Here is a 15075-nt window from a genome sequence, read left to right as displayed (position 1 = left end):
AATTTTCATCCTTCATTTTATTGTCTCTCCAGGGTGGCTCCAATGGGCAGAGCTCTTAAAACTCAGCTGGTTCATTCCAAGCCTCCTCCAGATTCCTGCTGGAGGTGCCACTGCAAAACTCATCAGAAAAGGCGCAACATCCTCTTTAGGCACTGGAGACTCCCAGGGATTCCTCAGTTTTCTTGGATGGCATCCATGGGTTTCTCTTCCCACAGGGTCCAGGCTCAGGGGTGAGTTTGAACCCAGCAGTGCCCAGTTGTGATTTTTCCACCACCAGTATTAAATTCTGTTTTCTCCTGGCTCATCCCTGAGCTGGCCACCAAGTTATGGAAGTCATCTGGCAAATCCCAGAGTGAGGGCAGCCCAGAATTCCTGGCTCTGCCTTTGGCCTTCACCCTCCTTCCCCAGGGATGACCACAGCCCAGACCACAGGAAGGCCGAGTTCTCTCCCAGATGCCAGGGAGGTGATCCCCACTGGTGTTTTCCTCTGCCTTCTCGAATTCCCAAGGCATTTTTTCTGCTGCCAATGAGGCATTTTTCACTCCCCCACTCCCAGCTGTCTCTGGCGGGCAGTGAGGGGGTTCCATGGGATGAATATGGGGAATCTCAGCAGTCCTGCCCTCCCCAGAACTTTGAAGACCCTAAATTCCAGACTGTTTATCCAACCCATCTCCTGCTGTCTTTCCTCATTCCCGTTTCCTGGAAAGGTCAATGGTACTTGAAGCTGTTGGTGGCTCTTCGAGGAGAGGCCATTAATCTCTCTATAATTATCTGCAATCGTTTCAGGAGCAATAACCCATTTGTCCAAGCTTTTCTCAGAAGCTTGTTAAGCACAAGGAGGGAATGGAAGGTGGGAGACACTGGGAAATAATCCAGGGAATGTCCCACTGAGCTTCTGGGCCCTGTGGCTGTGGGAGCTACAGTGCTGGTGTGGTTCTGCCAAAGCCACCGAGGATCTGCCCCAGCTCATCAGCCACTGGAAAGATCTGGAGATCTCCCCAGATCTTTGTGGGTTTCACATGAAGTGTCTGGATCCACTCTGGTACTGACAGTGCTTGGATTTACTTCAATTCCAATTTTTTAGGAATTTTGGCCCTGAATTCAAAATATTGGCAGTTCTGGAGCTGAACTACTTAAATGAAGTAGATTTGCCAAAATAAATGAAGATAACAAACAGCATTCAGAAATTAAAAAGCTCAAATCCACTTCCATTTCCTATCAATCAATTAATAACAATATTTTAACATACATAGATGTGTATAAGCAAAGGATTAATTAAGGGTTAGAACAATTACACAGCGCAGGGGAGTTTGCTCAGGTTTAAAGCCCACAATATTTAGGGTTCAGCCAAAGATCTGCTAAAGAGAAATTAATGTAATTATTACATCCCAGCTCTGCTGTGGGAGCCAGTAACCCACCTTTAATCAAGCCCATTAGCAAAGGGCATCAGTGTTTCCAGTGGAAGGAGGTTTGTGGGAGATCTTCCCGAAACCCCTCAGGGAAATACACCTTGTGACACATGAAAACCCTGGCAGAAATCCCATTTCTGTGTTCCTGTGCCTCACTCCCACGTTCAGCCTGGCACCTGATCAACTGTGTAGCAACCTATGGATCCTAAGGAAGCACAGCTCCACATCCAGGAGAGCAGGGACCTCCTTGGGAGCTGTGGCAGAGCTCTGGGTGAAGAGGGACAATTCCACCAGCACTTTGGGGGGATTCTCTGCCACCTGCAGCCACCAACCACCTTGAGAGCAGTAATCCCAACCTTGTGGCTGTAAACACCTGCGAGGTGCTTCCCCTCTGCCTCTGGAGAAGCCTTAGGACTTGTGGGTTCCTGGAGAAACCAAGGAGGGAGCAGCCAGGTGGGGATCGGGCTCTGCTCCCAGGGAACAGGGGACAGGGTGAGAGGAAACGGCCTCAAGCTGTGCCAGAGGGGGGGCTGGATTTGGAATTGGGGAAAGGCTCTTCACAGAAAGGGCTGTCCAGCCCTGCCATAGCTGCCCGGGGCAGTGGTGGAGTTCCCATCCCTGGAAGTCACAAAAACCACATGGATGTGGCACCTGGGGACAAGGTTTAGCGGCGATCACGGTGGTGATTGATGGTTGGCCAGAAAGGTCTTTTCCACTTTAACATCACCGCGATCCTGTGATTTTAAGCCCTCTTCCCACCAAGGCCAGGCTCAGCATCCTCCCCTCGCGCTGGTTTCGACATCTTTGGGACACAGAGACGTCCTCAGTTCCTGTGACTTCCTGAAGGCTCCCGCACCCCAGGGGACACAGCGACCCCAGCCTCTGATGTTTTGCCATCAGGGCCATCTGAAGACAACAAGAGGCTCGTCAGAAGCCCCAGTTTCTCCGACGTCGGGCAGGAACCGCAGGCACGGCCGCACCCCGGGCCGTGACACGGGGACAGAACGCGCGACCCCCCGGCAGCGGCAGCTGGCCCGCGTCCCTCCCCCGGCCCGGAGCTCCCCGCGCCGCCGAGGCGGGGCTGCAAACGCCCCGTCCCCCTCCAAACGACTCCAAACGACTCCAAAGAACTTGACTTCGCTCGGCCCCGCCTGATAAGAAAGTTATGAGCAAGAAAACTTCAAGTGCGGGGTCAGCGCGGGCTCGTGGGAACAGCAGGGATCTGGCTGATTCCCGAGGCATCCCCTCCTCCGGGAAGGGAAAGTCCCGGGTGCCAGAACAATCCCGTTCCTGCACTCACCCATCCCGGCTGGAGGGAGGGGATGTGGCTGCAGACACTGAAATAATCCCGATTTTGCAGCTCTTTGCACAGGAGAACGTTCCCGGTTTGGTGGGATCCCGAGGAGGTTCCATAGTGTTAAACCCAAGGAGCATTCCCTGGGGTTCCTCTTGGGCTGGTGCAGGGCAGGATGGGGATCAGGGGCACAATGGGAGAAATGGGATTTGCATCCCACTGCTTCCACGTTTTCCCAAGCCTCTGGGACATTTTTCCTGACTCACCTGAAGGGCGGCTCTGAGACTTCAGACTTAGTTCTCCATAAGATCGGATAGGGTAGGATAGAATAGGATGGGATGGGATGGGGAAGGGAAGGGATAGAGGGCAGGATATGAACAGGCACCACCTCTTGCTCTCTTCAGTCTTCATTGCTGCACTGCTGGGTTGCTCCAGGAGTTAAAACCAGGGAATAACCAACCTGGAGGGAGAAAGGAGAACGAGAAATTCAGAGGTCAGAACTTGATGTGAATGAAAATATTTGCAGCAGAAAAGCACTGCTGGACAGATGCCAGAGCTGTTCTCCAGCCCTCCAGACCCCTCAGGAATAAAAGGCAGGGAATGCTGGCAGCAGAATTTGAGGAATACGACCAGCAATGCAGGCACAGTCTTCTATTTATTTATTTTAAGTGATGCCAATGGAGGTGTTGGGCTGGGAGGCAGTTTCTGAGCATTCCACATCAGCATTCCCAGTGCCCCAGAACTAAATCCAAGCCTTCTCAGAGGATGCCTGAGCAAAAATACACCCAGCATTTCAGTCAGATGACACCAGGCCTCCCAAAAGCAGGAGGATTTGCCAGTTGACAACCCTGGAAAAACATCTTCCCAAAGGATTTGTCCCTGCAAGTTCCCAGCAGTCGCTTCTCCATGATGTTTTACCTGTTTGTATTCCCGAGGGACTGTCTCTGAGTTTTCCTGTTCAGGTCCCAGAGGAGAGGCTCTGTATGTGATGCCTCCAGGAATATTCCCTCCTCCCAGGCATCCCTGCTTCCCCACAGCCCCCTCCCTGCGTTTGGGATAACACAGACTCGCACCTGGACACTGGGACTCCTCCAGCTGAACTGAAACGGGCTCTGGGGCCTGGCTGGGGGTTCAGGGCTGTGAAGAGCAATTAGTGCCCTAATTAGTGCCCTAGTTAGTACCATAATAAAAGCAATTAGTGGGGGGCCTGGGAGGCACCTCCATCCCCTCCTGGGCACATCCCAGGGCACATCCCAGGGCAAACAGCTGCATTCCCTCTGTCATGGGGGGAGCACCCACATGTTGGGAGGGGTAAGGAGAACCTTCCAAATGGTTCTTCCAGGTGTTTCTGTGCTCCGTGACCACTCCTGTCAATGGAATTCCTCTCAGTCTCCACCCCCCAAAGCAGCGACCAGCTGAGCCTCTGGGGGGCAGTTCCACACTGATCCACCTGCAGGTTAAACCCCGTGGTTCTGGCTGGAAGCAGCAGCGATTTTCCTTCACCAATCCTTGTCTGGCAAAGCTGTTCCAGTGGCTTGGACCTCAGGGATCCCGGGGTTTCCCTTGAAGCTGCTCTCCTGCTGTGACACAAAACGGGACTTGGTGTCGTTTTGGGGTTTCATTCTCATCACTGAATTTTTCATTCTCACCATCAGCCTTGGGCCCAAATGTGTGTCAGGGCCACTCTGGCTTGGCACGGTTGGGTTTTCCTGGGGGTCTCCGAGGGGCTGGAGCCATCCTTTGTCTCGGGCAGAACAGAGGGCCATTCATGCCCTGTCCCGTGCAGGAACGTGACTGGCCCAGAAGAGGATGCAGGACCCCCCAGGGGTCAGGGAGGGGGGCCCTGCATGCCCCAAACACCTCTGGTTTGGGAAGAGAGCCCAGGAAAAGCTGCAGCTCCTCACAGAGGCCAAAGGGTTAAAGGGTGGTTGAACCCATGGGTTCTGCCCTGGGTAGAGGAGCCCTTTGAGGGGCTGCTCTCTGCTCTGCCTGGTGACCGAGTGAGCAGGGGGGACAGGGCCAGGTCACTCCTGCTGCCCTTCAAAGCCTCCAGCTGGGAATGGACTTGTTTGCTCCCGCCTGGGCCAGACCAAAAGTCCAGCCTCAGAGTCCTGGGAATGCACCAAGGTGCGGGAATGATCCACTGAGCTCCAGAGACAACTCTGGAACACAAATTTCAAGGTGGAAACATCTCTGGGTATTCCTGGCCAAAAAGGAGCAGCAGCTGAGTGCTCCAGGCAAGGCCAGGGGTGGGCTGTGTCCGCCCAGCCCACTAAACCTGCCTTTTCCTGCTGTCCTTCCCACTAAACCTGGGTCTACTTCTGTGTTCTTCCCACTAAACCTGGCTATACCTCCATGTCCTTCCCACCAAACCTGGCTTTTCCTGCGTATGCTGATGATTTCTACCCCATTTAAAAACCTTGACCACTGAGAGAAGCCAGGCTGGCCCAGTTCTCATCAGCCACTTTGAACAAATCTTGAGCTGAGGATCCTGTCACTCATGGAGCAGACAGTGCCAGCCCCTCATCCAGCTCTATTTGTTTATTATTTTCCCTCCTTCCCAGAGCTATCCCGTGTTTCTCCAGCTTTTCCCTCCTCCATCCCCATCCCACCCTCAGCCATTGGTCACAGGGGCTGTGCTGGGGGAGCCCTGGGATGTTCTATAAAACCACCCACTGCAGGAGCCACGGGAGGAAGGAGCATTCCCCACAGCACCAGCCCCCACACAAAAGCCAACTCCAGCATCCAAACCGCTGCAGCTCTCCCAGGATATGCCCAGTGTCCCAGGCAAGGGGAAGGAGCCCTGAGGGGGAAGAAGCAGCTCCCAGGAGCACCCAAATTCCCTTTGGGTCATCGGGAAGGTAACGACTCTGATGGAAAGCTTTGCTGTTCTGTGCATTAATCTGCAGACAAGACGATTCCTTGTGTCAGGGTGAATTTTTGCAGGGTTTACAGCCCCCTCTGGGGAAGGCATTGGAGGGACCACGGTGCCTGGACAAGATCCAGTGTGTGGCAGGGAGAGGAGAAATCCAGCACACCTCTGGTGGAAGCTCCTGCTCCTGGAGCAGGCTGGCTGCAGGTCAGGGAGCAGTGGGGCGTGCTGTTGTCACCTCTCTCCCTTCTCTCCTCCATCCACAGAGATTTTTCTGCAATATTTATCCCCAGAAAAGCTGTGTTTGGTGTCTGAGAGATGAGGTGGGACTGCTCTGGAAGGGAGGGAGAGGAGGAGGAGGAGGATGGAGGGAGAGGGTGGAGGCTGGAGGTGAGGATGCTGCCTGGAATGTGCTGGGCTCTCCTGGGCTCTGAGGGAAGAGGGATTCCAATCCCACACACAGCACCTTTCAGGCAGAATCAGGCTCTGTAGGGTTGAGGTGGCAGTTTTCAGTCTGATTTTCTCTCTGGGGATCTCTCCCTGATGTCCATGTCAGGATTCCAAGAGGTTCAGCTGTGATTCGGGCTCGGCACAGTTAAAATTCCCACTGGGATGGGTGAAAGCAGTTCTGGATCTGGGGTTTAACCATGCTGGTATTGATTTCCCATCTGAACAAGCTTCTTGATGCTCCCGTGCCTCAGTTTCCATCAGCTGAGGGAGGGCTGCGCTTCCAAGCACTCCAAGATGGGAAGAGCAGTGGGCAGTGGGATAGGAGAAAACAGTTTATTTTTGCCCAAATTTTGGATTTAGTAAAAGATTTGATTCAGTTTAAGGCGAGATGAGGAGAAAGTGTTTTTCTTCTCCAGTGCTTTGCAGCTGCACCCTGAAGGGGCTGGGCAGGAGCTGTGTCCTGTGATCCTCCCTCACATGAGCTCCTCTGCTGAGCCCCAGGGTTTTTACGCTTCTTAATTTTTCTTTAGCAGAGCTCTGAGATCAGGCTGGGCACACTAAACAGCCCAGGGGGGCTCTGGGCACACTGGCACCCTCTGCCAGTGCCACTGCTGTCCACCAGCCACCAGTGGCTGTGCCGTGCAAAGCTGTCCCTGTGAGCCCTCAGGGACCTCAGGCAGGATTTCTGAGCTGGGTCTGCCCTCTCCTGAGAGCTGCAATCCTGTGGGCACGGTTGGAGGAGAGGTTGGGACACCCCCAGTGGACACCTGTCCCTGCTGGGGCCAGAGGAGACAGTGGAGCTGGGGAGTTTAGCAAGGCTGAAATCCCTGGAACAGGTCAGAGCAGGGATTTGCGTCCAGGCTTGTGACCCTTTGGGGGATTTATCCATCCTCTCCCTTCCTTTCTTCCCCCTTCCCAGCCCAGCCCAGGCACTTCCACAAAGCCCGAGCCCCTGGGGGAGGCACAGCTGCCACTGTGGTCAGTCCTGGGGGGCTCCTGCCTGGCCTGGCCGCCTCCTCCCGGGGTGGGAGCGGTGCTGCGCCTGGGATTCCCCTTGCCATGGGCAGGGAGAGCCCTGCTACGACCTGGGAGTGCCTTGGCTGCCTGGTCCTGGGAAGCAGATCCCGGAGTGCAGCGGGTTTGGGATCAGATCCCAGCTCTGTGTGGAGGAGGCAGAGCAGAGCTTGAGTCCCCGCTCTAATCCCAGTCAGGCTCCCTGATCCCTGCCTCACTTGTTCCCTGGAGCAGGGAGATCCCAGGGACTCTCAGAAAGGCTCCAGTTCCCAGCCCAGCCACAGCTATTTCTTCTCCCATCAGAGCTGGGGAGTTTCACAGTTTGACAAGAGTGTTCCTTATTCACTCCAGCCAGGAGCCCCCAGATTTATCCCTGCCTGAGGAACAGATTGGAGTTTTTGCCCTCTCCCACTCCTTCTCTGGGCTCATTTCCAAGCCTGGATCACCCAGAAACCCCCTCCTCAAACCCACACTCTCCAGGATGGTGCCACCACCACCCTCAGCTTTCCCCTGTGGTTGTGCAGCAGCCACTTGGCTCTTCCTTCCTGGAAGAGCTGTCAGAGCTGTGCAAAGCAAAACCACTCCGGGGATATTTATTGGTGCTCCAGCCCTGGAGAACTCTCACTGTGTCAGCAGCCAGGGCTGGAAAGAGCCCAGGGAGATTTACACCCCTGAGCACGGAGCTGGGTGGGCTGGGAAGGAAGAGGTTCAGTTGTTGGTGGAGAGGATGGTGAAGGAGGGGCTGTGCTGCTGCACATAAATCGGGATGAGATGTCAGGTGTCAATATGGCACCGCTGGAAAAAGCCCTGCAGTGTTTTCCCAGCAGGGCTGTGCTGAGTCCTCCCTGTGCAGGGGCAGCCCGTGGGATCAGCTGGGGAGGAGGATGCTGGTGAGGCTTCTGTTTCCCCGTGGAATAAACTGGAAAAGTTCTGCTGGCTCTGTGGACCCTGAGGTGGGACTGCAGAACTGCCCAGATGTGCAGGCATTGACAGAGGTGCCCCAAAACTGCAACCTCAACCTGTCAGGCTGAGGAACGAAATGACCCAAAACTAAACCCTACAACTCCCTGCCAGGAGGGGAAAGCCCGGGGGGTCGGGCTCTGCTCCCAGGGAACAGGGACAGGGGGAGAGGGAACGGCCTCAGGCTGGGCCAGGGGAGGCTCAGGGTGGACACCAGCAGGAATTCCCTCATGGAAAGGGTGGTCACGCCTGGGAATGGGCTGCCCAGAGAGGTTTGGAGTCCCCATCCCTGGAGGTGTCCAAGGAACAGCAGTGCTCTGGGCTGGTGTTGAGGTGGGGATGAGACAGCTTGGACTCGATGATCCTGGAGTGCTTTTCCAAAAATAATGATTCTGGGATTCTAAGTGAGGGGTGGGATGGTCACAGAAGGAAATTGGGGCTGGCCACAGGAGCAGCAGTGCTGAGTGCAGGAGCTGCAGTCACTGCTCCCACACTCACTGAGCACAGGCAGGTGCCCCCAGCCACGGCAGGGCCGTGTCAGAGGCACAAGGGACAGTTTGTTCTGCTTCCAGTTTGTTCTACTGAACTGCCTAAATTTAGCAGCACAAACCCCACCCTCAGGGTCAACAACGCTGACCTGGTGGGATCCGATCTGGCACGGTTTCTATTTGATGATGGAGCTCTCCAGCAACTCATAAATAGAATTGGATCATAAAATAGAATATCTCAGGTTGGGAGGGATCCACAGGGATCATCCAGCCCCTGGCCCTGCAGACACACCCCAGCAATCCCACCCTGGGCATCCCTGGCAGCACTGTCCAAACACTCCTGGGGCTCTGGCAGCCTCGCGGCCGGGACCATTCCCTGGGGAGCCTGGGCAGTGCCAGCACCCTCTGGGGGAAGAACCTGTCCCTGATCTCCAACCTAAACCCCTCTGACACAGCTGTTCCTTGGGGTCTGTCCCTGCTCACAGCAAGCAGAGATCAGAGCTGCCCCTCAGGAGGAGATTTCAGACCCCAGTGAGGTTTGACCTCCGCCTCCTCCTCTCCAGGCTGGACAACTTTTCTTCTCACCAGTATCCTATCTCTCCTTCCTCTGCTAAATAATTCCTCTCCTTGGTCCCTTTTGCCACCGGCAGATCCCAGCAAGACCCCCGAGGACATCCCACAAGCATCATGAGGACTCGTGTCCCCAGCTTTGCTGCCCGCTCCTCAGCAGGACTGATCCCAGCTCCCGCCGCTCTGGCCATTCTCCTGAGCTGCCTCTTCTCTGGGACACACAGCCAGACCCCCTGGGCCCTCCAGGAGAGCACCGTGCCCCTGGAGGTGCTCAGCCAGGAGCACGCCTACAGCCTGGTCCAGCCCGGCCTTCTCCGGGCTGTGCCAGTGTCCAACGTGTCGGCCAGCATTCCCGGGAGCAGCCCCTCGGAGCCGCCGCTGCTGCCCGTGTGCGCCAGGCCCGCCGACATCCGCCACGTCTTCAAGTACATCAACACCATCGTGTCCTGCACCATCTTCATCGTGGGCATCATCGGCAACTCCACCCTGCTGCGCATCATCTACAAGAACAAGTGCATGAGGAACGGGCCCAACGTCCTCATCGCCAGCCTGGCCCTGGGGGACCTGCTCTACATCCTCATCGCGCTGCCCATCAACGTCTACAAGGTAGGCTCCACCTGGCTCGGCTGGGACGGGGCTGCTCGCACCTTGGGACCGGCTGTGGCTGCCCCTGGGTCTTCTAGAGGGGTCCAAGGGCAGCTTGGATGGGGCTTGGAGCAGCCTGGGATAGTGGAAAGTGTGGAAGTCCCACCCTGTGGCAGGGGGTGGGAGTGGATGGGCTTTGAGGTCCCTCTGAAATCCTCCTGAGATTCCATGATTTGTGTTGCTGCTGAGGCCGAAGGAAGGAGCTGGAATGGGTGGTTGGTTCTGGGGTAGCCTCAGGAAGGGCTCCAGGGATCAGGGGCACAGAGGGGTTGTGAACTCAGCCTCATTCTCCTCCTCTTGCATGAGTGGCCTGGATTTCTCCAGCCTTCGGGACACATTGTCCCCACCTCTGCTTGTCCCAGCTGACCATGGCTTCTGTCAGGAAAGTGAATGTGCTCAGGGGTCAGAGTCTGGAAAAGGTTTAGGACACACGGCTTTGAAGCTGTCCAGGCTGGATTTTGGCTGTGTCAGAGCACGACTTTCATCTTCCCTTTGAAAAGAATCCAAAGCAGCCTAGTGTGGAGTTTAGGACTCAGATCCATTCAACCCCCCCACGATCTGGAGTCAGGACCTGGTGTCTGGACCATCCTTTATCTCTGTGTCTAGTCAGGGAAACCAAAGTTTCCCAGTGCCAGCAAACCATGGGAAAGTGCCCATGGCACATTCCCAGCGATGGGAAGCTCAGAGCTCTCCCTGCTCTCTCTGGGCTCCCCACACCTCGTGGGAGAGCTCACCGAGAAGAAGCTGGAAGCACGTTCCCAAAGCAGCCTGGTAACCTGTGGATCCTCCCCAGCTCCTGGCCAAGGACTGGCCCTTCGGAGTGCAGGTCTGCAAGCTGGTGCCCTTCATCCAGAAAGCCTCCGTGGGCATCACGGTGCTCAGCCTCTGTGCCCTCAGCATTGACAGGTGAGACACAGCAGCCACACCTGCGCTGCCCAGCCTGCCCCTGTCCCTTCTCTGGGACCAGAGGCAGAACCGGGAGCTTGTTCCCAGGCCAGTGCCAAGATGGGGACAGGCTGCTCTCGTGTGGAGCTGGAATCCAGCAGGAACTCTCTGGTGACAGAGTTGAAATCCTGCTGGGAAAGACTGAGGGGAGGATCATGGTGTGGGTGGGGTGGTGAGGAAATTGGCCAAGGACAGGCCCCATCCCATCCATCCACTGAGCCCCTGCTTCCCATTCCCGCACTTGGGAAGGTTCAGAGGTGGAGGAGGAAGGTGTGAGGGAAAGGACCTCAGGGGACAATTCTAATCTGCACCTTCTTCTCCCCCCTGGCTGCTTTTCTCACTCCCATGTGCTCCTGTCACATTCCCACACGTGGGCAGGTACAGAGCAGTGGCGTCCTGGAGCCGGATCCAGGGCATTGGGATCCCCATGTGGAAGGCCGTGGAGGTGCTGCTGATCTGGGCAGTGGCCGTCGTGCTGGCAGTGCCCGAGGCCATCGCCTTCGACATGGTGGAGCTGAGCTACTGGGAGCAGCACCTGTGGGTGTGCATGCTGGCCTCGGAGCAGAAATCCCGCTTCATGAGGGTACGTGTGCATCCCAATCCCAACCCCAGTCCCAATCCCAACCCCAATCCCAGTCCCAGTCCCAACCCCAACCCCAACCCCAACCCTAATCCCAGTCCCAGTCCCAATCCCAATCCCAGTCCCAGTCCCAATCCCAATCCCAATCCCAATCCCAATCCCAACCCCAATCCCAGTCCCAGTCCCAATCCCAATCCCAACCCCAATCCCAATCCCAATCCCAGTCCCAGTCCCAATCCAAATCCCAACCCCAGTCCCACTTCAGGAGGGTACATGTGCATACCAAGTTACCTCTCCTGCCCTTTCCCTATTTCCAGCTGCTTTCTCTCCCTTTCCCCCGCAGTTCTACCGGGATGTGAAGGACTGGTGGCTTTTTGGTTTTTATTTCTGCCTGCCCTTGGTGTGCACGGGCATCTTCTACACCCTCATGTCCTGCGAGATGCTGAGCAAGAGGAATGGGATGCGGATTGCTCTGAATGACCACATGAAACGGGTGAGAGGGCCAGGGAGGAATCCTGGGATTCCCAAAGAGTGCTGTTGGAGGGGGGACACTCCCATCCCTGTGAAGGACAGGATGAGCTGGCAAAGCCTCACAGCAGATCTCGGCATGTTGGTGCAGGGATTACACCAGGGAAACGGGCCTTCAGCTCCATAATCTCCAGCCTCAGGGTTGACCCCAAACCCTTCTAGCCAGAGCCCAGCTTCATTAAAGCTCTCCTGGTCATTTATCCCAGCCCACACCACCCTGCACCAAAGGCTGGATGTGCCAAATCCCAGACAAGGGGCGCAGGGAAGAGTTCCCTGTCCTCTCCCACGTTTGGGAACGGTTCCCTGGTTGTCACTGTAACAATGTGAGGGGTGAATGGAGGAGGCCCCGTGTCCCAGGGAACACCATCCCAGCAGAGCCACCAGGAGCGATGGTGGGAAGGGGTCTGGCCCATGTGCAGCTGCTGCTCCCTGCCCCTTTCTGCAGCCTGGAGCTGATGCCGGGTTCCAGGAGCAACCTGGGCTAGTGCAAGATGTCCCTGCCCGTGGCGGGACAAGACGAGCTTTGAGGTCCCTTCCAATCCAAATCATTCCACCATTCCACAACTGGGGACCTGCTCCCCAGTGCTCATCCTCCCCCTGCCCCTGTCTGGCAGCGCCGGGAGGTGGCCAAGACCGTGTTCTGCCTGGTGGTGATCTTCGCTCTCTGCTGGCTGCCCCTGCACCTCAGCCGCATCCTCAAGAAGACCATCTACGACCAGACGGACCCCAACCGCTGCGAGCTGCTCAGGTAGAGCCCCCAGAGGTGACAGTCCCCTGGGAGCCCCAGGGGGACCAGCACAGGCCCTGCCGGGCTTGCTCCAGACAGCGGGAGTTGCCTTCCACCTCCTGCTTTCAGGAATGCCTTGTGCAGATGGCACCGCCCTCCTGACGGGCACGGAGAGGGTGGGGGGGCATCAGAAGGGTTAAATTAGAGTTTGGGATGTCTCTGAAGCTGAGGTCTCTTGGGCACAGGAGCATTCCCAGCAGAGCTGAGGGCTCCTCACTTTCTGCCGGGTTGGAGGCACCTGTCTTCCTCCCCTTCCACCCATCAGCCAAAATCCTGCCCAGGGCAGGGCCTGCTGCTGTGCTGGGGTTTGGGAACACCAGGAGCACCAGGAGAAGTCAGAGCTCGTGTTCTTGGCTTCCTCAGGGAATGCTCCTCACAAGGAAAAGTGGTTCTTCTTAGGGAAGGATGGATTTGTGCTCAGCTATCAGTCACTGCTCTTCCACAGAAGCGGGATCCCAGGCCAAATTTGGAATTTCCAATTTGGAAATTCCCCCTGTTCTCCACGGGCTTCTGACACATCTGTTCTCTCCCTTCCCACCTCAGTTTCCTCCTGGTGATGGATTATTTCGGGATCAACATGGCCTCCCTCAACTCCTGCATCAACCCCGTGGCTCTGTACTTTGTCAGCCGGAAATTCAAGAACTGCTTCCAGGTAGGAATGATTCCTCCAGAGCTTCTGGCTGCAGTCACCAGGCCCAGGGCCACAAGCTGATCTTATTCCTCATCCCAAATTTTCCCTGTTAGGTACCTCTCTTCCCCAAGTACACCAGAGCTCAGTGCCCTGCAGGGGGGAGGCTTTTGTCAGAGCAGGACTTAGGAGAAGCCAAAAATTCCCTGTCATTCTGGAACAGGAACATCCCCACAAACTCCAGGGGCTGGGGCTGCTTCAAACTTTGAACCCAAGATGTTAGGAGATAATCTTCAGTAGTGAAGCCCTGAGAAAGAAAGGCAAGGAGATTGGGATGGGATGGGATTGGGATGGGATGGGATGGGAGTTGAGCCCAGTTAGGCATCACCTGTATTTTCTGTCCCCCAATGACGAGAACACACAATTACAAAAAATGCCCCAGATTTCAGCATCCTCATTTCCCACCCTTCCCAGCCCTATCCTGGAATACCTGCTCCCAGCAGAGCTGCAGGACAGCAAGGCTCAGCAATTCCCGGCCTGGCGCTGCGCAGAGTCACTTGCTGGCACAAATACGGGAATATTTCCTCCTCTTTTCCCATATCCCACGTGTGACCTCTGCCCCTTGTGTCTCCCCAGTCCTGCCTGTGCTGCTGGTGCCAGAGGCCAGCCCTGAGCATCACCCCCACGGATGAGAAGGGATCTGTTGGGAAGTGGAAAGCCACGGGCCAGGAGCTGGGGCTGGACCGGAGCAGCTCCCGCCTGAGCAACAAGTACAGCTCTTCCTAAATCCCTGCCACTGCCAGGGACAAGGCACAAGGACAGCAGGACCCCTCCCATCCTCTCCCAGGCTCCTCCTGGCTGGGCCTGAATCAGCTTTGCCTTTGTGTCCTATCCCAACTGGAAGGAGCTGGAGCCTTTCCCCAGGGCCAGCTCCCAGCCCAGCCCGACCCCAGCAGTCGCCTCTGCAGGTGAGGGAAGGGGACTCACATCCTCACAGGATTTTTCATTTCCTCGCAGGAAAACCAAGGGACTTCTGGCCGTTTGCCTCAGGGTGGAATGTGAGGCGGGGGCATGCGTGTGGGGAGGGAAGGAAGGTTGGGGTGGTCACTCTGAGATGGATGTGGGGTGAGGAGGAGAGGGAGAGTGACAATTCCCAGCTGGAAAAGCCAACCAAAGCTTGGATAAATCCCTGTGAAGGACAGAGACGTCCTCGTGGTCATGTGGAGGTGGGAAAGGCAGTGGAGATCTCAGCTGGAAGAGCTGCTGGAACCAACTAAAATATGGGAAAGGGCTCTCTCAAATGTATTATTGGCAATAATTCATCCCCCAGGTGATTTTCCAGCAATTTTCAAGGCCAGGTTGGACAGGGCTTGGAGCACCCTGGGATAGTGGAAGGAGTTCCTGCCCCTGGCGGGGGTGGGAGGAGAGGGAGTGAAGGTCCCTCCCAATCCAAACCAGTCTGTGATTGCAATCCATGTGATTCCACATGACTGTGAATCCACGTGATTCCATTCTAGCATTCTTGCCAAAACTTTCAGAAAAAGTGCATGAAAAGGTTGTATTTACCAAGTTTTTGATGATTTTTTGTTGGTTTTCCCACATCTCTCTTTTCCCTCTCTCTCTTTTCCTTCTTTCCTCCTTCTACCTTGTCATGGAAAAAAATTGAGAGAGGAAAACGGGAAAAGAGACAAGACCTGCAATTAAAACATTTTCCAGGTGTTGGGGTGGATTTTTTAGCTTAACTTTCACTGAAATGTAAATGTTTTACAAATAAATCATAAAGACAAATGGGTTTCAAAGAAAACAGAGCCTGAGGAATGTCAAGACCAGCCCATTGTCCATAAATTTCCCAATCTGTGGAGCAATCTGTGTCCACATTCTATGACCTTCCATCCCTGTGCTGAG

The 15075-nt window shown here is 55.7% G+C and overlaps 1 protein-coding gene across 1 annotated transcript; it reads left to right on the top strand.

Moving 5' to 3' along the window:
- Positions 1–5491: 5491 nt before the first annotated feature.
- LOC136300344 (endothelin receptor type B-like) lies at positions 5492–15025 on the top strand. The gene is made up of 8 exons (XM_066202680.1): positions 5492–5564; positions 9138–9663; positions 10496–10608; positions 11026–11230; positions 11571–11720; positions 12370–12503; positions 13086–13194; positions 13807–15025. The coding sequence occupies exons 2-8, from the start codon at positions 9175–9177 to the stop codon at positions 13954–13956; spliced, it is 1350 nt and encodes a 449-aa protein (XP_066058777.1). The 5' UTR covers positions 5492–5564; positions 9138–9174; the 3' UTR covers positions 13957–15025.
- The last annotated feature ends 50 nt before the right edge of the window (positions 15026–15075 follow it).

This window comes from Chamaea fasciata, unplaced genomic scaffold (assembly GCF_029207755.1).
Source record: "Chamaea fasciata isolate MVZ Bird 193981 ecotype frontalis unplaced genomic scaffold, bChaFas1.0.hap1 SCAF_22, whole genome shotgun sequence".
Taxonomy (NCBI): Eukaryota; Metazoa; Chordata; class Aves; order Passeriformes; family Sylviidae; genus Chamaea; species Chamaea fasciata.
Note: the sequence above shows the minus strand (reverse complement) of the source record. Positions and strands in the feature narration are given on the sequence as shown.